General features: G+C 40.8%; 1 protein-coding gene across 1 annotated transcript in view; it reads right to left on the reverse strand.

Moving 5' to 3' along the window:
- Positions 1–454: 454 nt before the first annotated feature.
- Positions 455–22,100, reverse strand: part of rsu1 (Ras suppressor protein 1) — a 38,278-nt gene continuing 16,632 nt past the window's right edge. Inside the window, exon 9 of the mRNA XM_005941276.2 lies at positions 455–1,778. Within this exon, the coding sequence (XP_005941338.1) occupies positions 1,676–1,778 (103 nt within the window). The 3' untranslated portion in view covers positions 455–1,675. The remainder of the gene's footprint in view (positions 1,779–22,100) is intronic.

Consider the following 22,100-nt stretch of genomic DNA (forward strand, 5'->3'; position numbering starts at 1 on the left):
ACTAAACCGCATGTCTTTGGAGTGTGGGAGGAAGCCGGAGTAGCCGGCGAGATTTCAGGTCTCGGCCTGATTTGCTGGAGTCCCAAAGTTTTTAACAGAATTCTTCCTGTTAAAAGGGTGTTTTTACTTCCCACTGTAGCTCCTAGACAGTCATCTGACTGTTGGGAAATTTTCTCTATTATAGTAGGGTCTTTACCTTTCAATATAAAGCATTTTGAGGCAACTGCTGTTGTGATTTGGCGCTATATAAATAAATGAAATTAAATGAAAACAATTCAACAGATCACATTCAGAAGACAGGCAAAAAGATTTTACTTTTGCATCAAAAACACTGATTCTTTTTCAGCTGGTTTCCTTTATCTCAATTGGCGTTGCTGTTTCTAGAAAGAAATACATGCAAAGAAATCTGCACCTCCACTGTATTTTGTAGGAAGTAGAGCACTCAAATCTAAAATGAAAAATACAAAAGTACCCTTTTTTATTTGCAAATGCTGAAATGCAGTGAGTACAATTAATGACCAGCATGTTTTGAACTGGCATAAAAGCTTAACATGGATTACATTCACACATTCAGAAAGATCGTGAAATATTTGGCATTGAAAAACAGAATGTGAGAGAAAACGTGAAACGGAAAGCACAGAGGGATTCAAACACAATATTTCATGTTCATTTGAAATTCTTCTCATTAGTGGAATGAACACAGTTAATGGCAGATTTCACCATAGGTGGACGGACGATAATTCCAAGGCTAAAGCTAGTGTATACCTTAAATCTGTATTCCTTCTAATGGACATCAGGTCCTCAGATTGCAGCCAGATCATAAACATGATCATTCTGATCACTTGATAGATATCCTCAGCCAACATTTCCTTTAACACTAATAATTGTTAATTTCAAGTCTTATAACATGGTGTTAATTTTGTACATTATGGTCCCTAATACTGTAAAAAGCATGATAAATCAGGGGGTGATTTTGGGCTGGCATGCATGATTGCAGTGTCTCTCAGTTTCATAGTTAGATCTCCTTTGCAGGTCGTGTAATTTTTCCAAAGATGAAGATGGCTACAGAAAAAAAATTGATGCTTCATTACAAGGCATTGGTAAACAACAGGCGACATGATAGATATACTGACAATGGCTTAACCGGTTTAGGCACAAATAAAAACAAATGTATCGAAATGTATGACAACATCTAAATAAGCTGTTAATGCATTTTTTTATATGCACCATAATATTACGCTAGATTATAATAATTAAATAGGAAAGTTTGAAAGTAACAGAACATGTGTATCTGAACTCTCCTAACAATGTTTCTGAAATACCTAAAAGCTCTTTTCACACAAAAGTAGAATCATCCTAATTCAGTTTTTTCCTTTGGTATATAGCAAATCCTTTTTTCCTAAAAGATAACATTACGGTAATTTTTTTTGTACTTAAATCAATTTGCGCATTTTTGCAATCTTTATCAATTGTAACATGTCAAGTTCCTGTAAGTAACAAATCATAAATACAGAGACTCTGAGAGTTAACAAGCCCAAATGACACATTGTAGGCAGAAACACTCTTCATATATTTAACTGCAATACAGGGTTTTAACAAAAAAGGAGCACAAAAGGCACATGCAGTGAATCTGGCTGCTAAATAAGTGTTGATTTTCCATCCTCTTATTTCTTCTTCACTTGTTTTTGGCAGCCAGTGGTTTGCGGCTGATTTTCTTACTCTTATCGTTGTTCTTTTTGGGTGGTTCTGGGTTGGCCTGCATGTGTCTGCCATAAAGACTGAGGAGAGGAAAAGAGGAGGGAAGACACATTCAATATCAACGTACATGTTTATGATTACATACAAAAAACTGCACAAATGTTTTTCAGAAAAGATCATGTAAAACTCAACCAAAAAATGTGAATTTTACTGGCCCCGGATAGTGCTCTGTTACACATGAGTCAGAATAAATTACAGGTACAAGGAAATTTTTTATGCATCACTAGGACTTGTGAATTAACTTCCATTAAAAAGTAGCCTTGTCTTCCTACAAATACAATTAGAGATAATTTGACTAAGCTGAGCAATAACTCAAAGACATCTGTACTATGAAAGCTCTGTGAAAATGACTTCTCAAAATGCTACATGGTGTAAAACAAGTCTCCAGACACAGGTGGATGTTTACTTATAAAAAAGGGGAAATGATGAAGCAAACTAAAATAGATGTACGGCCGTTACACCCTTTTTAGCAAGGCCAAAAACAAGCTATGAGTGGATCAGTGGAAATATCCAGTGATATGGTGAACTGAGATAATTTTAACTAATTCACATGAGATACGAGTACTCTCTCTGCCAAGAACCCTAATAACCTGTGTGTTTTAAAGTCTTTGCTTACAAACATGAGAGGGGTATGCACAAAAGAAAAGGTATGAAAACTCGTACTGATATACTGCCTTTCTACTGAATTTGAGCTCTCAAAGCACTTTCTACTACAAGTCTCATTCACCCAATCATACAAACATTCAGGTGGTGCATTTATCTGTACCTTTTAAGCATTTTTATCTAACATTCAAACATACTCTAGGGTTAGGACCTGCAAAAGACCTGCAACTGACAAATAAAGGCTATCTCATCTCATCTCTCATACTCTGACAGATGGATCGGGGAAACTCAGGGTTCAGTATCTTATTACAGTATACCTTTTAGTGTAAGTTACACACACCACCACATACACATACATGCTCCTCTCACCCCACTGCCACCTTTGCCGTCCCATGGGTCTCATCTTTGCACAGAAGCGAGAGAGCTCATCGGACTGGAAAAGAGTTCTCTGCTCCTCACTGCAGGATGTTTCCACAGATAAACGTGTTGTTTTTCTCTCTTCTAGGCTTAACATTTTAAATAGTATTCAAAATATAATAATAATGATAGAGGCTGCCATATCGCTGCCAACACCAGTAGGGGGTAGGGTAAAGTGTCTAGCCCAAGGACACAACAACCAGGACAGAGAGCAGGGGAATCGAACCGGCAACCTTCCGGTTACAGATGAGCTTGGCTCTGTGGCAACCATGGTTATATTTTATTGTAAATAACAGTACAAGTAGGAAAAGGAATCCAGGGTTGAAATTCTGCCTTCAACAGCAGAGATAATCATGTGCACACAGGCCAGCAATGGCTATAAAGCTACAGCCAAACAAAAATGTTGTAATTATTCAATTATCTGTGTTTAGACATTGTTTCAGGTAAGAGTATAAACTGTTCATTGCCTCATTCCTTCTGAAATGAGACAAGGAATTCACCCTTTATCCTCTTCTATGATTAGACAATGCTTAGATTAGGGAACCATGTACAATTGAATCGGGTATGGGGCATGGAAATTGGAGTGAAGGGTGTACATAATGAGTATATCCCTTTGTGGAAAAATGAATTATGCAAAGGACTTCTTAAAAATGCGTTAGTATTCCAACTAGTAACTGTCCTATGCTAAACATCAACTATTTCTATTTTCCTTTATCTGGTGTCAGTTGTTTTATTCCAGCTGTAGCTGTTACGATGCCTCAGTAAATTTCTCCCTTTTCCAGCCAACTGGTATCTAATGCTCTTTTACTTGTATCTCCTGACCCAAGGCAACCTTGCACACATGTGCATTTCAACACTGACAAATAGATGAATAGCTTTAGTTAAGAGGACCTGGAGTGACTTATGGGATGTAATGGAATTTCTAGATGCACCAGGTCAAAGTGCCACCAAAGTCACAGTGTGTCTGTTCTCTCTGCGATTGATATCAAGACAACAGCTTCTTTCCTTAGCTGTTGATATTTTGGATAAACAATTAAAGCGATGTACAGTGTAGTGCACACAAATCTGGTTTCTTTGAAACTGTTTTGTATCTCTAAATGAAAATATATTTTAACAATAATGTGTTTCCAAAAGTGAACAATTTCTATCATGCATGGATATACCAGAAAAAGCGTAATAAAACAATAATGTGTTACAAATATGGCCAAATGCCATTTTTAGACAGCAGAAACATAAATTGTGTATCTATAAGAGCTTGTCTCACTATCAGATCGCATTTCCCAACAGTTTCTGCAATAGCCATTATTTACACTGTCCTTTGTTGGCATCGGCAAAGGGAGATGCCACCGTCATCTGAGGTTTATATAAAAACTTCCAAACTGCTGAGATTTTAATGAGGTCACAGAGGAGCGTAATATCCACACACTTCTTTCGTCTTTAGTAACACACCTTTGAAGTCTGAATAGAATTGAATGAACGGTTGTAGTGATAGGCTACACAGATAGGCTAGACAGATGTCAGACAGACATACAGAGATCCCTTCATTTGTTAGTTTGGTTTGAATGAGATGAGTCTATGCAACTGTCAGGCTTTTCTCTTGGGTGGTCCGTGGACGGGGTGACTGTAGGCATTCAAACTTCATAAACTGGAGGGTCAATGCTGAAGTGTTTGCTTGCATACACTGAGATGCGGTTATGAAAGCTGATGACCTGAATATTTAAAAGGAGCCACCCATGATTTCCTTCTATATGTATAAATGCAAGTCATTTTAAATACAAATCCCTGAATACTAATTAAAAACTCACACCACAAGAAATTACCTAGAATAATCATAGTTAAATAACGGACATTTGTAATCCTCTTTTAGCCAAAGTTCTCTGTGAATGATTTAAGATCAAGCTTAATGGGCTAGGCACCGCTATCCACTGTTTTTGTCCGTTAATCATCCCAGGGACCATGTCAATAGACATTAAGGGCCCACCCATGGTCTTCTGTAATATGGCCTCACCATAAGTCCTGATACAAAACTTATAAATTAACCACAAAGTTAATGTTTCTAAAATCAGATTACATAGAAATGGAGCATGGGGGAATACCTGCACGCAAGAATGTAACAAGACTGGGACTAGGAAGTCATCAAAGCTAAATTTCACCATTTTTATTTGGTTATTAGATAACATTCAGAATTTCAGCTAAATTAAGGCTGGTATTGTGCCAACAAGCAATTTATTGTGGTCTACCAAGCAACACAGAGTTCTTGTGGCAAGACTTAATTTGAAGAACAGGAATGGTGTGTTTGAAGGTGTTTCCAGGTCATGCTGGGAGCAATTTTCTATCATTGTATTGATATCGCAATATTGCTGTCATCGGTCAGAAGTCTTATAGCCTAAACAGAACTTGGTGCTTCTCACCCGGCATTGATAGCTGAGGTAAACAGTGAGTAAACAGCTTTCTACAGGGGAAAAACTCCAGGAGGATCCAAACAGTAATGGAAACCTGGTGGCTGCAGCCATTGTGGGGCACAGTGGTACAATGTTGATTACACTGTTTTTCCTCTCACTAGGCTGCAATCTACTGATCTAGTGGTGAAGTGATCTAGTGGTGAACCCTTTAAAGTTCAACTTTAACTTTGGTCAGGCTGAACTACAGACCTCAGCCATGCTAAATTGTGTAGCTTTTGTTGTAGTGCACCACAGCAAATTTTAAAAATTCAAATCATAAAATTTTAAATTAGGTGTCACGCATACATTTTCTAATTGACACCCATGTGAATGGGTACATAAAGCCCTGAACCCTGGGGTGCAAGGGCCCCATCATTATTATAATAATAATTATTATTATTATATTTTTTAAGAACAGATTGCTAGAACAGATAGCTTTTATTTATGGCCCTAAAAAGACAATGCACGCAGAAAACTAAAATACATACTTCAAAACATCGCTTTCAAAACAAGACACTGAAGATACTAGAAAAGCTTAAGCATGTCACTGAATTTCTACAGCTAATGCTGCACATGCACACGCACACACATACACACCCTAAGAATGTGCGTACACAAATCCACAATAGTGAAAACTGTCAGTCTATGATTGAAGTGTCTCGTTTTCTTCACCCTGCCTCCATCCCATGTCAAACCTCTCATCTGGGAATTAAATATGCCAACCCCCTCCCATGCTGCCCATCAAAGCAACTGTAGCCCAGGGCAGAGAGACACACAGGCCAGAACAGAGAGGAGTGGGACAGACGGAGATACACCCAGTGGAGGAATAGCAGTAGGCAACTCTTTTTCATTTTAACATCAGTGTTTGCTTTCCATGGGCATTTTGCCTTAACTCACACAAAACCCATTTACGTTTGGAAACAGTACAACAGCAACTCTCTAGCTAGATGTGGTATTACAAAACCAGCTGGGTTTTAGCCATGTGCAGCAACAGCTCAAAAGGAGTGAGTTGCTCACTAATTGGAAGGTCAGTATATTTACCCTTAAGTATCTCAGACGCACACAGTTGTGAGTGCGAGTATTTTTGATCAATAAAGTGCGGTGTAAGGCTAAAGAGGTACCTATTTAACATTTCCCTACTTTAAAAAGCCTGTCTGTTCAGAGAAACCACATCACCATTTAGGGTCTGCAGGGATACATATCAGACAGAGAGACAAGTTGAGACAAAGTAGGATCCTTGTGCTTTGCAGAGCTTTTGCCCACTAGGGCCATCCCAGAGGAGACAATGGGGCAGGGGCAGGTGCCAGGAACCTCCTGGGAGTGTCTGGAATCAGCCAGGCATGGGGCAGTTGACAGTTTTTACCATGTAAACAGAGCTCTAGGGATGGTACTGTCTCACTATTGGTCCTCAGTTTTGTCCAGGCTGAATTATGTCAACATCAACAGGATGGATTACTGTTAAACATGGTCCACTCATGTTAACCTCAGGATGAATTCTAATCCCTCTATGATCCTTTAATAATTGTAATCTAGTCTGTAAACACAGCTATATATTGTGTATACTCTCTGGATTATGACCAAATATGAGGCGTGATCTCAAAGTTTCATGGACTCTTCATTTATATGGCAAAAAAACAAAAAACAAATATATGTTGTGACCAACAGCTCAAAAGGTCAAGGTCATCAAGTCAAAAGCATGGGGATTAAAGCAATAACGATTTTGTTGCTTTAACAGAATTCATGGAATTGTGGACATAGTTCTACCTTTCAGTGGAAACAAGGTGAACTATGGGATAATACTTAGTGCTGCTGCATCACAGAAAGAAGGTTCCGGATGTAAATCTCTGATCTGTGTTTCCAATGTGTGCCCTGGCTTCCTTCCATAGTTCGATAGCATGCTTTGGTTAACTACTGATTCTAAACTGGTGATAGGTGTTGATGCAGGTTACAGATACTACTTAGGAGCACAGAATAAAAGTATACCAAAATACCTCGGGTTTACACTGGCAATGTGAAATCAATTGGACATCATTAAAAAAAGAAGACGTTTTATAGTAACATCAACAAAATTTCCTTGTTAACCACTCTAATTGCTACTTTGTCTGTCCATCAATCCTCTTCCACTTGTTCGATGTGGGCGGCTTTAGGCTATCCAAGCTCTTAGTTGGAGAAAGGTATGGTACACTTTGACGTGGTTGTTGACAGAGTTTATCTTTATGGCCAAAAAGGAAAATGAAGTACAAAGGCTACTATTTTAAAATAGTGTAGTAATTCAGGCAATTCTTTAGCTGCCCATCTGCATCTGATGGTACCCCCACCCCCCACCCATCAGGGTCAGGGAGAGACTGGGTAAGAGGCTAGGTGCAGGCTGGACAGGTTGCCGGTCCATCAAATACACTTTCATTTCACTCATCACTGGGACGAATATCTTGGTTGTCTTTTGTAATGTTGTTTTGTAAGGCTCTTTGAGTAATTGATTTGCCCATACCCCCAACATAGGACAACCTCTAACTGGTGTGGAAAGGTGCTGTTAATAGGCCTCCTTTGCTCTTAAGCATTGCAATAATGTTAATAAGTCAGGAGATCAGAAGAACTATTAATATTTCATAACAACTAAGAAAACATGTGAATATTTTTGTGTTATCTCAAATAAATGTCTCTTCTAAACTGATTTTAAGTTTTGTGCTTTTATGTCTTAATGTAAAAAAAAGGTGTGTATGTATTTAATAAAATTAAATTGTATAATGTTTTAAAAAGATCTAAATCCTTTACAAAGATGATTACAATTTTGTCAGTATGTGAAAAAAGAAAGTGGAAACAGCTATTGTAATGAACACAATAGAGCTGCTTGAAAGAGCTCAGGACTGTGGTAACTGATTGAATATGCTCCTTTCAACAAAAGTGATTATTCATTAAGTCAATATGTGGACAGCCAATGCAGCACACTTGGTGTTGTCAAAACAAGCAGTATTCGCATAATTATGGGTACCAAGCATTGATGGATGAGAGGCTCATGGATAAAATGGAAGAGGGGGAGCGGGAGTAGAGAGAAATGATCAGTATGTCATAAAGGAAAAATTAAATGAGTGTTAAGACAGAATAATAATGCAGCCTTATTGATGCTAGGATCCAGTTCATTAATGCTTTTTAATTTCAATTTTAAGTCACACCTATGTTAAGTTAAATAGAAGTAGTGTGAGCGGCTGTAGTGACAATACTGCCAATGAGATACCACCTCAAATAAAAATGTGCATTGCTCCAAATATGCTGTCATATTAGAACAAACAGTTAATCTAATTTTCATGGCGCTACTGGCACACCCACCCTGACAGTATTAAATGCAATTAATTAACGCTAATTACTTTAATAATGCTTCCCTCTGATGCATATCTGAAAAGCATTATCCATGCCATTAAATAAAATACAATTTCAAATGCAAATCACTTTACTGTATTGTTTTGAATCATGCAAAATAATAACAAAAAAAGTCCATCGCATGTCTTGAGGTTGTCAGCATCAAGCATGCTGCTACTGCTGAATATCCTGTAGCAGCCAGAAAATGATCTAAAATCTACATATAAAAACAAAACCAAAAACGACAGACAACAGCCACAAAGACTGATCTGTGTTTTCTGCAACTGGAATAAAAACTTACTATTAAGGCACACCAATTAGCATGATAATACAAAAATGTGTAGGATTTATTAATGAAGATTTAACCTATAGGAAAAAAACCCTATATAAAGGTAATCTGTGCTTGTTCTAAAATGAAGAGTGTTTAAATGGTCGATATTTTTATTAACAATACTTGACAATCAGAAACCAAATATCTAACTACACCAACCAAAATTAACATGCTAGATAATCTGTTCTGATTATCTTTTTTGATATGCAGTTTGCCTTTGCTAAATATAGCAACACTTTTTTCTTTATTTATTTTTACTACATTTTATGCTATGCAGAGTGTAGCACAAACTCAGAACAGCTTTAATTTTTACTGTCACTATCACAGATACTAAATAACATCTCCACCACGTGGAGGTTGCAGAACCTTCTTCAGTTCTACCTCCATATCCATGTGGACCTGCAGGGGTCATGACTTCTCTACATGTCTAAGGATCACACAGACTAGCAGACATCTGAAGTGACAATCACACTGAGGGGAACTGCAGTCCTCACAAAATGGTGAGATCACAGTTAAAATTCTCCAGATAGTGTAGCATACATGCTGTGGTGTGTGTATGATACCTGAAACACAGCAGACAACAGCGACTAGTACAAGTCATTTGCTAATTTGCATTTGACAATGCTGCTGTTCATCCTGTGTGGAGTGATGCAATATTTGTTTTATTACAAAAAAATGGTCAAAATTAATTCTGCATTCTGCATGTGTGATTTAATTTTGTGCATTTATGTCATCACAGTTCTTTCAGATCGTGTTTTAGTGTGGGATGAAGGCCATGGGCGTAATCTCTTTTATGTTTTGGCCCTTTTATTTTCTCTGTCCTGAACCTGGAAACTCCCAGGAAGCTCAAAGACAACTTTCACATTTTAACGTTTTTTAAAAGTAAATTCTCTCATATGCAGCCCAGCAGTAAATTAAGCATTTATTGCTGCAATCTTGATGGAAACAAGATAGCAGCGCATACAGATGTATGCAGCAGCACAGCGTCCCTAACTACTGTGCACCTAACGCGCTGATCACATACAGTCGTCGAACTAATACACATCAGCCTGAACCCTGACTTGGGATTGGACTGACAGTATCCTACCCAACTGGGTGCTTTGTGGGTTATTGTCTGGAACAGCAAGCGATGCAGACGGCAGAGAGAGAGGAAACAAAAACAGGGATGCAGAGCTGGCTATCGCTACCAGCTGCCTTGCAGCATAACTATACAATGGTTTAAGTTCACCTGATCCATTCCTAAACCTATGTTGGTGAGGTTTAATACCTAATCTTCAAATCAGACAGAAAGACTGTCTCACAAATTCAAACTGGGACATGCCCCCAAAAAGTTGATTCTGTTCATCTGGACGTAGCATCTTCAGTCAGCTGATTGATTCTCAGCTGACTGCAGGTTTCGCCAACCTTATAGAGAAGACATTTGCACAATGACTGAAATGAACACCACTGGCAATCAATAGCCTGTGATGTGAGTTTCTTCATTAATTATTGAAGAAATGAGTGGCATAACATTTCTCCCACTGAAAATGCTACGTTCAGATGAAGGGAATCAACTTTTTGGGGGGGATTTCCGTACCTGGATGATTGCGCATACATCAAAACAAACTGGGACATGGTTCCACAGGACAGGGGCATGACAGCTGAAGGCTCTGCCTCCCATTCAACTTTTATAAAGAAAACAAATTCACAAGTAAGACTGCAATCTGAGAGCAAAGTGCTCAACTAGTACAGTGGTCCCTCGCTATAACGCGGTTCACCTTTCGCGGCCTCGCTGTTTCGCTGATTTTTTGTGTGCAATTTTACATGTTTTTTGTTTTCTACAGCGCATTGTTTTCTGCGTCCTGATCAGCTGTAGACGATTATCAATCAACCTCGTGCTGCGGTCTTGTACAGTGCAGAATGTGTTCAAGCTTGTCAAATTTACATAAATCTTCGATCGCTAGCAGTGTGACTCTGAAGTGCTGTACTGTATGTTTGTAAGTTTTCTCCCCAACAAATACAACAATGTCGATTAAACGTTTTTGCACCATCAAAGGCAACTGCGGGTGCCTTTGGTTTCAATCTATAATACTGGACTTATTTTTCTACGAAGGTTTGAACTTTGAAAGCGTTTAAACAAGAGAGAAAAATGTGAAAACATTCATGCCTGTCTGAGAAAAGTGTATAAAGTTTGTAGTTGGCTACTTTACGGATTTAACCTATCGCGGGTTATTTTTAGAACGTAACAACGAGGGACCACTGTAGTTCAATTCCATTAAAAGGAATTTTGTCAGCGATTCTGTTCATAATTTTCATGGAGAGAATTTCTAGGTGTAGCCAAGTGGTGGAAGGCTTCCACTTGGGTGGTCTGAGAATCTCATCTCATCTTTTCACAGATGATGTGGCTCTGTTGGCTTCATCAGGTGACGGCCTACAGTTCGCACTGGAGGCATTCGCAGCTGAGTGTAAAGTGGTGGGAATGAGAATCAGCACCTCCAAATCTGAGGCCATGGTCCTCAGCCGGAAAAGGGTGGCGTGCCACTCCAGATCAGGGATGAGTACGGGGGCAGACCCAGCACACGCTGGAGAGATTAAATCTCTCCGCTGGCCTACGAACTCCTTGGTGTTCCTCTGGAAAGGCTAGAGGAGATGGCTGGGAAGAGGGGATTTCTTGGCTTCTCTGCTTATGCTGCTGGCCCCGCAACCCGGATCAGGATAAATAAATAATAATAATGTAAATAATGTCTACTTTATTGATCTCTGTGGGGAAATCCCTCTCTGCATTTAACCATTCACTCAGTGAAGCAGTGGGCAGCCACTGGGCGCCTGGGGAGCAGTATGTAGGAACGGTACCTTGCTCAGGGGTACCTGAGGGTAGCCGTTCAGTGGATTCAAACCCCTGACCTTCCAATCATGGGGCCACAGCGCTACCTACTGAGCTATCCCTGCCATAAGCGAAGAAAATGGATGGATTCATTCTTTCAATTTTTTTGCGACACTGTGCAACCTATAATGTCTTGGGGACAGTGTTTGCACAATGGATACACATGTTGTGTCCCATGCCCCTACATTCATTTGCTTGTCGTTTTAGATTGTTACCCCTATATCATTCTTATTACTATGCCATCTGATATTTGCAGAGTCACAAGAACTTCTTCCCGTTGTTTTGTTTTTTTTACATATTAAAATCTATGACATGTAAATACAAGCGGCAGACATGTAGTCTCAGCTCCCACCTATTCCTTTCCTATCTCTCTTGCTCTTGTGCTGAGCAGGCTGGAACCAGATATTAAACCAGTTGTAAAGGCACATGACCAATGCAAGCAATCAAGAGCAAAACAGTTCTAGCTAGAGGTCAAGATAAAGATTTCCTATTTATTTTAAGTGTGTGTATTTCTGTGTGTGCGTGCGTGTGTTTTCATGTATAGCTCCAGTGATGAACTGTTAGGGCCAATTAAAATCAGAAGAAAAGAGGCGAATGGATTCAGTTTCCTGATGATGTCTTTATAGAGTTCTGCTATTCCACACGGCTTAATTAATCACAGCAAAGTTCTGTATGTGTGTCTGCGTGTGCAAAGAGAATAAAAGTTGGTATTTGATTTTCTTTTTCGTACGTGTGTGTGTGTTAAAAAGTTAAAAATATCTATGTGAATATATGCGTGTATGATAAATGTGCATGAAGGCCAAAGGCCATTGATCTGATGGAGGCGTTCCTCTTGCAGCCTCCTCATCTTCAACAGAGTTGCCGAGCAATTACGTAGTATCATTTACAGTCAAGTAATGTTTGTAGAAAGGAGGAGCTGCAGTGAAAATAAGAAAAGGGAAATGCAGAGAGGGACTAAAGGCAGAGGAAAGGAGTAGAAAGTTCCTAACTAAGATTCATGAGAAACAACTAAGGTTTTTAGCCAATGGTGGAAAAGTTCTTTGCCTTTATCATTAGTTACATTTCCTGCTGACCCACCAGTCTTCTGACAGATATGTAGTGCATGTGAGTACTACTTTAGTAACCATAAATTAAATAAGTAACAAGTCTTTTACCTTCGTTACACAATCATAGTGGATATCTTCTGCTACCCTACACTCATCAGTTTTTAACCAGATTGGGCATGGGCCCATTTCTACTAAATTCCTCACATGTACAAAATGTGGAATTTACAAAATTAGGAATGAAATGAAATAGAACTACATAAAAATGTGCATCTATTCATATTTATACATTTTGCAGGTTAATTTAGATATTTGAATACATCTTTTTCTAAAATGAAAAATATATATGAGCTCACCCCTTCACTCTTAGCAGCATTTATTACAAATATGTCGGTTTTCTTTAATCCGACAAACTTAGAAACTTGTTCAGCAACTTCTTTTTCCATGAAAAAGTGTTTGGTGACAGTACTGACTTTACATTCACCTATACTACTTCTGCTCAAGACATACTGTGACTACTCTGTAAGTGTTCTGTTCTACAGAAAGCAATGGGTATAACCTTTATTTCTGCTACTTTTAAATTTCTTTCACTTTGAAGTTTTGAAGCTCTGACTGATTTCAGGACTGGACTTGTTGCAAAGTGGCATCCTATCATTGTACCACATTAGAGTTCAAATATTTGCATCAAAATAAAACTGCTCATCTTTATTCACCCAAATTCAGTGGCTCTCTTAGAAAAAAATTCAAAAATGTACCAAAACTTAACACAAAAATGAAATCAACATTGTACTACTTTACTCTGTGCTACAATTATGTAAAACAATCTTTACATATATATATTTAAAATTAATCTGTTTAACGTAACAACGAAGGACCAGTGTTTATTCAAAGAGCTCAAGTCCAGAAGTGCAATTTTTGGCACTTCAGGTAAAATTGATTGCACTAGGCGATAACATATCTTTTGTTGAATATGTTTACCATTTTCCTGAAGCCATTCGATACACATCTTCGGCCAGATGGAATATGACTGCATTGGTCATTTCAATATGCCTTTGGGAGCTTGATGGATAAGCAGACATAGGCGGCTGTACAGGGTGACTTTTATGGATCAACCAGTTTCCAGAACAAATATGAGACAAAGGACTGAAAACTGTTTAGACTGTTGTGGTTAAATGCTTCTATTGAGGGATGAAATAACAGCCTAAGAGAGCATAGAATGAGGTCTGTTTGGACACGGTAACAACCCTAATGGGAATTTAATTTGTTACTAATGATACTAAAGCTTAGGTCCCAATTTCTGCTAAGCCAGCTACTACATGTGGAGTAGGACAAACGCATCTGACACAGAAGAAGAGAATACATCTAAACAGGTATACATATAGAGTTGTGGTCAAAAGTCATAAAAGAACCAAACTTTGAGTCTTTTCCAATCACTCTATCAGAGAAAAATCAGAGTTGTAGAAATAACGAGACACTCAAGAGAGCCATATTATATTCTTTACAAGTGTATGTAAACTTTTGACCACAACTGTACTTTATTTAAATTAATCTATGTATAGTCTGCATTTTTAAAAATATTTCAGAGATTCAACTTTCAAGAAAACATTATTTTTGAGAATGACAGAAAGAAAGATATTCTGAAAAATATTTAAAATGACTTTTTCCCACCACAGCAATAAGATGATAACAGCCAGATATTCATTCTATTTTCATTAGACAGAAACTGGGGGTGTGGACAGATGTGTGTGTATGTGTGCGTGCGTGCGTGCGTGTGTGTGTGTGTGAGTGTGTTGACACGATTTGAAGAGGAAGGACATTTAGTCAGGTGTAAATAAAGCTGTGAAGAAATTAACACCTGTCAAAAGAAAGGCTGCTGCTAGATGTGAATGTGTGTGTATGTGTGTGTGTGTGTGTGTGTGTGTGTGTGTGTGTGTGTGTATGTGTGTCCTTTGTGCTGTTTTACAGTAATACATATTTCTTATTTACTTATTTTCACAGTCTATTCATATTGCGTCTTTCACAGTTTGGGACAGCAAACTGAAAACCAGCCATGAGTGGAGTTAAGCTTGTCCAGATGCTGAGACCAGCGTAGACCTTGTTCATCACATAAGGAGTAACTGAAGACTTAAATGAAAATAAACAGTTATCCATAATGTGGTATTTTTTCAAAGTTTAGTCACTTAGCCTCTGAATGTGGATACTGGATCAGCATGTTATATGAAATGAGCTAAATGTTCAGCATTTTTTATTATAGTTTAATCCCCAATAAATCTATTTTCATACATTTTTCTCTGTTTTTGTTAACTAATCCTTCCATTGGTCTGATAGCAATCACGCTCATAAAATCCTTATGTTAACACAATGACCTCTGACATAAACACCACTTACCAAAACTAACATAAGTTACGGCTTGAGCAGAATTTATTGTCACTGTACAAAGTATGTGGTATAACTGGTCTGTGGGTCACTCTTGCTTTGCTGTATATCCGCCAGCCAATCACACATAAGATTGAAGTTATAACAAAAGACCATTAAAAACAACAAAAGTTTTCTACTGCAGCAACGGTCTGTGTTTTTTATACTGTAGTTTTCGATCTTTGAAGTTTTATCTTTTTTTTCCTCACAGTTTTCACATTTCTGGTGAACTCTGTCACCGTAACTCCCTTCCCTATTCCAGCTCACCAGTAAACCAATCAGCATTCGTCAAATGCATACTTTATCTGCTTCCAGCAGCATGTGGTTAGGATGTTGAACGACTCACGATAATAACGACAATACATACTTTGTGTTTTTGCAATAAGGGACTAATTGTATATTGCTTTTATTCATATACAAAAGCAAAGTGGTCTGTGAAAGAAATTCTGTTTCAAATTTTTGAGGTGATAGCTGAACTCAAATGTAAGTAGTTCTTATGAATTTCTGTTTAACTGACGTCAAACAGTGCAGAACCAAGCAGAATGACTGTCAGTTATTTCACGGTCTTTAGGTAACGAAATCTCTTTGAAGAAAAGCAACTGACTGCAAGTTGTCAAAGAAATGATCCCTGTTAGTCAAGCAACCATTTCAAAGACAAAGATTTATAGCAAAAGGTTGCAAAAATGTTGACTGTACTGTGACATCGAACCACTGTTTTCCTTAGTGTGGCTGTAGTGTTAGTGCAATATTTGCTGTATTAAAAGTGATCAAAAAATTATGAAAATGATCCAATAAAATTAAAAATCCTTACATTAATTAAATTTATCTATTTTCCCCCCTCCTATTATAGGTCATCTCATTATGTATCTAAGAACCATTTTCAGTGAAGATGGCTTTTTTAAAATCACTTTCTGCAAGTCCTATACATGCGCCAGTAGTTGCAACTCTGTGATGCCAACTGGATCTGTTACAGAGTATCAAAAATGTGATTTTTCACTTGGGATAAATCACGAGAGGTGAAACATCTTCACAAACATAAAGCCGTCTAATTGACGTATTTTTTCACCTTGACTTCAATTGAAAGGGACGCAACTCAAGCCGAATTGCGTTGGTCTGGATTAATTACAAGGCACAACTTGCACGCCTTATGCAAGGCTCCCGGTTCCTTGCTTAAGCTTTTTTAAAGAAGAAATTGTTTTGTTGTGGATAAGCTTTTGGTTTGTCTGCAGGTGTACAGATGGGAGTGATTATGCATATGTTGCTTTTATGAATGCTGACTTCAGCAGTGACAGTGATTGATTGCATAGACAGAGTTGGAGTCGACTATATAGTGCAGGTAAATGCTCCATCATCCACCCTGACCGATACAAATAATCATGATGTGCAACTGTTTATCCTAAAATACAACCCGAGCGTTCTTGGCTGGCAGAGCTGAATTATAACGGCACACATTTTAGTTATAGTCCAGGAAAAATTGCAACAATGCAATCCACCACAAATGTTTTATGGTGGATATTTTAAAAAACTGAAATGTATGAATATTTTGTTGCTGTATTGAACCGCAAGCTGTGCTCTGTTATTAATGCTTGAGATGTTTTTAAAAGTTGGCTTGATGGACATATCTTTTTTATAAGGCCCAATTTACACTGCAGACCTTCACAAACAATACCCCATGAGCAGTGTTGGGGAGTAACGGAAAACACGTACCGCCGTTACGTATTTAAAATACAAAATATGAGTAACTGTATTCCGTTACAGTTACCATTTAAAAAGGTGGTATTTAGAATACAGTTACTTTGTTGAAATAAATGGATTACACGGCGGTATTTTCCTGTTTCATATTGTCGCGGGTCAGGACTGTTTGGGTTTTGTTTGACAGCTGTTCTGTTGTTCCAGGCGGCAGCGTTATGGTTGCCATGGTTACAGGGTGATGCGCGCTCTCTCTGCGACTGTGTGTTTCCTGGGTGAGAGAGAGCGCTGTTTTGTTGTTGTGCTAAGCTAATAGGCAGAATGCTACAGGCATAGCCCTAAAGAATGTAGCATCATGGGCAGTGTAGTCCGTGCTGCAGGGAGAATGGACCGCCATACCCGTTATGTGTCTGTGAGCGCGAGGAGGGAGAAAAAGGAGAGTGGAAAAGTACGAGTTGTCATCGAGCAGAAACGGGAGCTGGAAGCATGTAAATATAATAATAACCACTGCAGCCAAGAAGAGTGCCTGACGAGCCCAGTTGTGAGTAAGCTATTAAGACTCGACTGTACACCGTGTTCGTGTTTTCCTCCGAAACAATAAGTTCCGTTGGAGCAACCTTTCAACGCCTCTCTCTGTCTCTCGCTAGCAAACTTGACCCAGACAACAAAGTAAAGCTATTTTTCGGCTACGAGCCCGACATGGAACCCAACGTATTAGCCAGAGGACCTTAAGTAATAGTAATAAATCACATTCATGTAGTTGTAAACAGCATGATAATATATTAAGTAATCCAAAGTATTCAGAGTACTTTACTCCCATTGAGTAACGTAACGGAATACGTTACAAAATACATTTTGGAGAATGTATTCTGTAATCTGTAGTGGAATACATTTTAAAAGTAACCTTCCCAACACTGCCTATGAGCAAGTGTTTGGCAATGGTGGGAAGTGAGAACTCCCTTTTAACAGGAAAAAACCTGGAGCAGGTTCATGGAGGGGCAACCGCATACCACAAATATTAAAGTAAATTCAGGTAGTAAGTGAAGAAAAGTCAAAATAGGATAAATATGATCTTTCTAGTGCATATCATGCTTTTGCAGCGTGTTTTCAGTTCACATAAAAAATTACTATAATCTAGACTAGAAGTACCCCTCCGTGAATCACTACCTTATGGTGGTGGAGGGGTTTGTGTGTCCCAGGGATCCCAGGGGCTATGTTGTCTGGGGGCTTCTGGCCGCTGGTAGGGTCTCCCATGGCAAATATGTCCTGGGTGAGGGACCAGACAAAGAGCGATTCAGAAGACCTTTATCAGGAAAACATTGAGGGAACAGTTTACCCTGCCCAAGATAGGGTTACCAGGGCCCCACCCTGCAGCCAGGCCCAGGGAGGGTGCCTGAGGGCGAGCGCCTGGTGGCTGAGCCTTACTCCATGGGGCCCGGCCGGGCACAGCCCGAAAAGGGGACATGGGCCCATCCTCCCGCAGGCCCACCACCGACAGGAGGTGCCGTAGGGGCCGGGTGCATTGTGTGCCGGGTGGCGGCAGCCAGGAGCAGAGGCCCAGGCGGACTGATCCCTGGCTACCAAGACTGGCAACACCTCTCTGGTGTGGAAGGAGCCTGAGTTAGTGCGTGAGGTTGAGAGGTACCGGCTAGATATAGTGTCTGTCATGTGCGCTTATGCGCCGAGTGGCGGTTCAGAGTACCCAGCCTTCTTAGAGTTCCTGGGTGGGGTTCTGGAAGGTGCTCCACCTGGAGACTCTGTTGTCCTACTGGGAGCTTTCAATGCTCACGTGGGTAACAAAAGCGAGACCTGGAGGGGCGTGATTCGGTGGAATGGCCTCCCTGATCTGAACCCAAGCGGTGTTTTGATATTGGACTTCTGTGCAAATCACACTTTGGCCATAACAAACACCTTTTTCGAACATAAGAGTGTCCATAAGTGCACGTGGCACCAGGACGCTCTAGGCCGCAGGTCGATGATCGATTTTGTAATCGTATCACCAGACCTGCGACCATATGTTCTGGACACTCGGGTAAAGAGAGGGGCTGAGCTGTCAACTGATCACCACCTGGTGGTGAGTTGGATCAGGTGGCGGGGGAGGATGCTGGACAGATCCGGTGCACCTAATCGCGTAATGAGGGTGTGCTGGGAACGCCTAGCAGAGGCCCCAGTCCGTGAGATTTTCAACGCACACCTCGGGCAGAGCTTCAACAGCATTCTGAGGAAGACTGGGGACATTGAGTCCGAATGGACTATGTTCAGCATCTCCATTGCCGAAGCTGCTGCATTGAGCTGCGGCTGCAAGGTGGTTGGTGCCTGTCGTGGTGGTAACCCCCAAACCAAATGGTGGACACCAGAGGTGAAGGGAGCCACCAGGCTGAAGAAGGAGTCCTATCAGGCTTGGCTAGCCTGTGGGACTTCGGAGGCAGCTGACAGGTAGGAATGCGGAATGCGGCTCGGGCAGTGGCTGAAGCAAAAACTCTGGTGTGGGAGGAGTTCAGAGAGGCTATGGAAAAAGACTTTTGGACTGCCTCGAAGAGATTCTGGCAAACCGTCAGGCGTCTCAGGAGGGGAAAGCGGTGCTCTACCTGCACTGTGTAGCATGGAGCGCTGCTGACTTCGACTGAGAAAATTGTTGGGCAGTGGAAGGAATACTTCGACGACCTCCTTAATCCCATTGACATGTCTTCTGAGGAGGAAGCAGAGTCTGGGGGTGAGGGGGATGACCCAGCAATCTCTGGGGACGAGGTCACTGAGGCAGTTAAACAACTCCTTGGTGGCAGAGCCCCTGGTGTGGATGAGGTCTGCCCCGAGTTCCTGAAGGCTCTGAACATTATAGGGCTGTCCTGGCTGACACGCCTCTACAATGTTGCGTGGCGATCAGGGGCAGTACCCCTGGACTGGCAGACCGGGGTGGTGGTCCCCATTTTTAAGAAGGGGAACCGGAGGGTGTGTTCCAACTACAGGGGGATCACACTCCTCAGCCTCCCTGGGAAAGTCTATGCCAGGGTGCTGGAAAGGAGAGTTCGTCCGCTAGTCAAACCTCAGATACAGGAGGAACAATGCAGTTTTCGTCCTGGTCGTGGAACACTGGACCAGCTCTTTATCCTCTCGAGGATACTTGAGGGCGCATGGGAGTTTGCCCAACCAGTCTACATGTGTTTTGTGGACTTGGAGAAGGCATTCAACTGTGTCCCTCGGGGTGTCCTGTGGGAGGTGTTACGGGAGTATGGGGTGTCTGGCCCATTGCTACGAGCCATTTGATCCTTATACAACCGTTGCAGGAGCTTGGTTCGCATTGCCGGCAATAAGTTGGACTCATTCCCGGTGGATAATGGGGTCCGCCAGGGCTGCCCTTTGTCACCGATTCTGTTCATAATGTTTATGGACAGGATTTCTAGGCGCAGCCAAGTGGCGGAGGACTTTCACTTCGGTGGCCTCAGAATCTAATGTCTGCTTTTCGTGGATGATGTGGTTCTGTTGGCTTCATCGGGTGATGGCCTCACCTATGGCCACGAGCTGTGGGTAGTGACTAAAAGAACGAGATCGCGGATACAAGCGGCGGAAATGAGCTTCCTCCGAAGGGTAGATGGCCTCTCCCTTAGAGATAGGGTGAGAAGTTCAGCCATCCGGGAGGGGCTCAGAGTAGAGCCGCTGCTCCTCCACATTGAAAGGAGCCAGCTCAGGTGGTTCGGGCATCTGACAAGGATGCCTCCTGGGCGAGGTGTTCCGGGCATGTCCCACCGGGAGGAGGCCCCGGGGCAGACCCAGGACACGCTGGAGAGATTATATCTCTCGGTTGGCCTGGGAACGCCTTGGTGTTCCCCCGGCTGCTCACACGACCCGGCCCCCGGATAAAGCGGAAGAAGATGGATGGATGGATGGATGGATGGATGGATGGATGGATAGACTAGAAGTAACCAACACACAAACCAGTTCCTCAGCATCACTCCAGAGACAGAATGTGTCAATGGAAAATTGTATGAGCAATACAGATAAAAGAAGGCAGTCCTTCATATTTGTTTAAAGTGTGAAGTGAAGAAAATATCCTTGTCAAAATCACACCAAGAATCCTCAGTGGTACTTTGCATCTTTATCTGATAGAAAGACTGATTTGTGTCATTTGTTTTTATGACAAATACAGTGGTATTCTTCAGGATACTAGAAGACGCACCTATGGTAACGTTTTAAAAATCTTCGATGCCATCTTTCTCAATTTATTGTATTCACAACATTTTCAGAAAACTTGGCCCCTGACCTGGACCTAAATGTCAAAGGATTGGAAAAAGAATTTTTTGTAGATGCAACCATGGTATCTTCTTCTTTAATTAATCGCATTCAAAAGACACTCTAAAAACTTAACCTCAGATTTTGACGTTGAGGCTGAACTCATCTGCACTTTTTAGTAGATGCACCTAGTATGAATTTCAAAATCCAAAGCCGCACAGTACATTACTTTTAATAGCAACAACATATTCTAATCTGTAAAGTTAAAATAGTATTAAATGTGAATAGTGTTGTCAAATGCTGCATTGAAGTCTTGGAGGACAAGCACAGAGATAAGATCACTCTGAAGCCACAAAAGATCATTATTATTACTTTACTAGTGCCATTTTGTGCCTTGATGAACTCCAAATAATTCCTAAAATCCTACAACAGCTTGACAATTTTGTTTTACATCTGATACTACAGTTACTTTTCAGCAATTATAACAGCCTATGTACCTTGTTAATTAAAGATAAACCGATCACATTTAGTTTTTTGTTTCCCAGGAATCCCAGGAGCTATGTTGTCTGGGGGCTTTCGACCACTCGTAGGGTCTCCCATAGCAAATTGGTCCTGGGTGAGGGACCAGACAAAGAGCGATACAAAAATTGCTGTGAATGAAAGACCAAGGGAACAGTTCACCTTGCTTGGGATAGTTAACAGGGCCCCGCCTTGAAGCCAGGCCTGGGGAGGGTGCCTATGTTGGAGCGTCTGGTGGCCGGGCCTTAGTCCAAGGGGCCTGACCGGGCAAAGCCAGAAAAAAGGACATAGGCCCACCACCTGCAGGAGGCACCGCAGGGATCGGGGTGTGTGTGTGCTGGGCAGCAGCCAGGGGAGGAGAACCTGGCGGACTGATCTCTGGCAGACGGAAGAAGCCTGAGCAAGTGTGTGGGGTTGAGGAGTACCAACTAGATGTAGGT

The sequence above is a fragment of the Haplochromis burtoni genome, unplaced genomic scaffold, assembly GCF_018398535.1.
Source record: "Haplochromis burtoni strain Fernald_Lab_line unplaced genomic scaffold, NCSU_Asbu1 Contig_309, whole genome shotgun sequence".
Lineage (NCBI taxonomy): Eukaryota > Metazoa > Chordata > Actinopteri > Cichliformes > Cichlidae > Haplochromis > Haplochromis burtoni.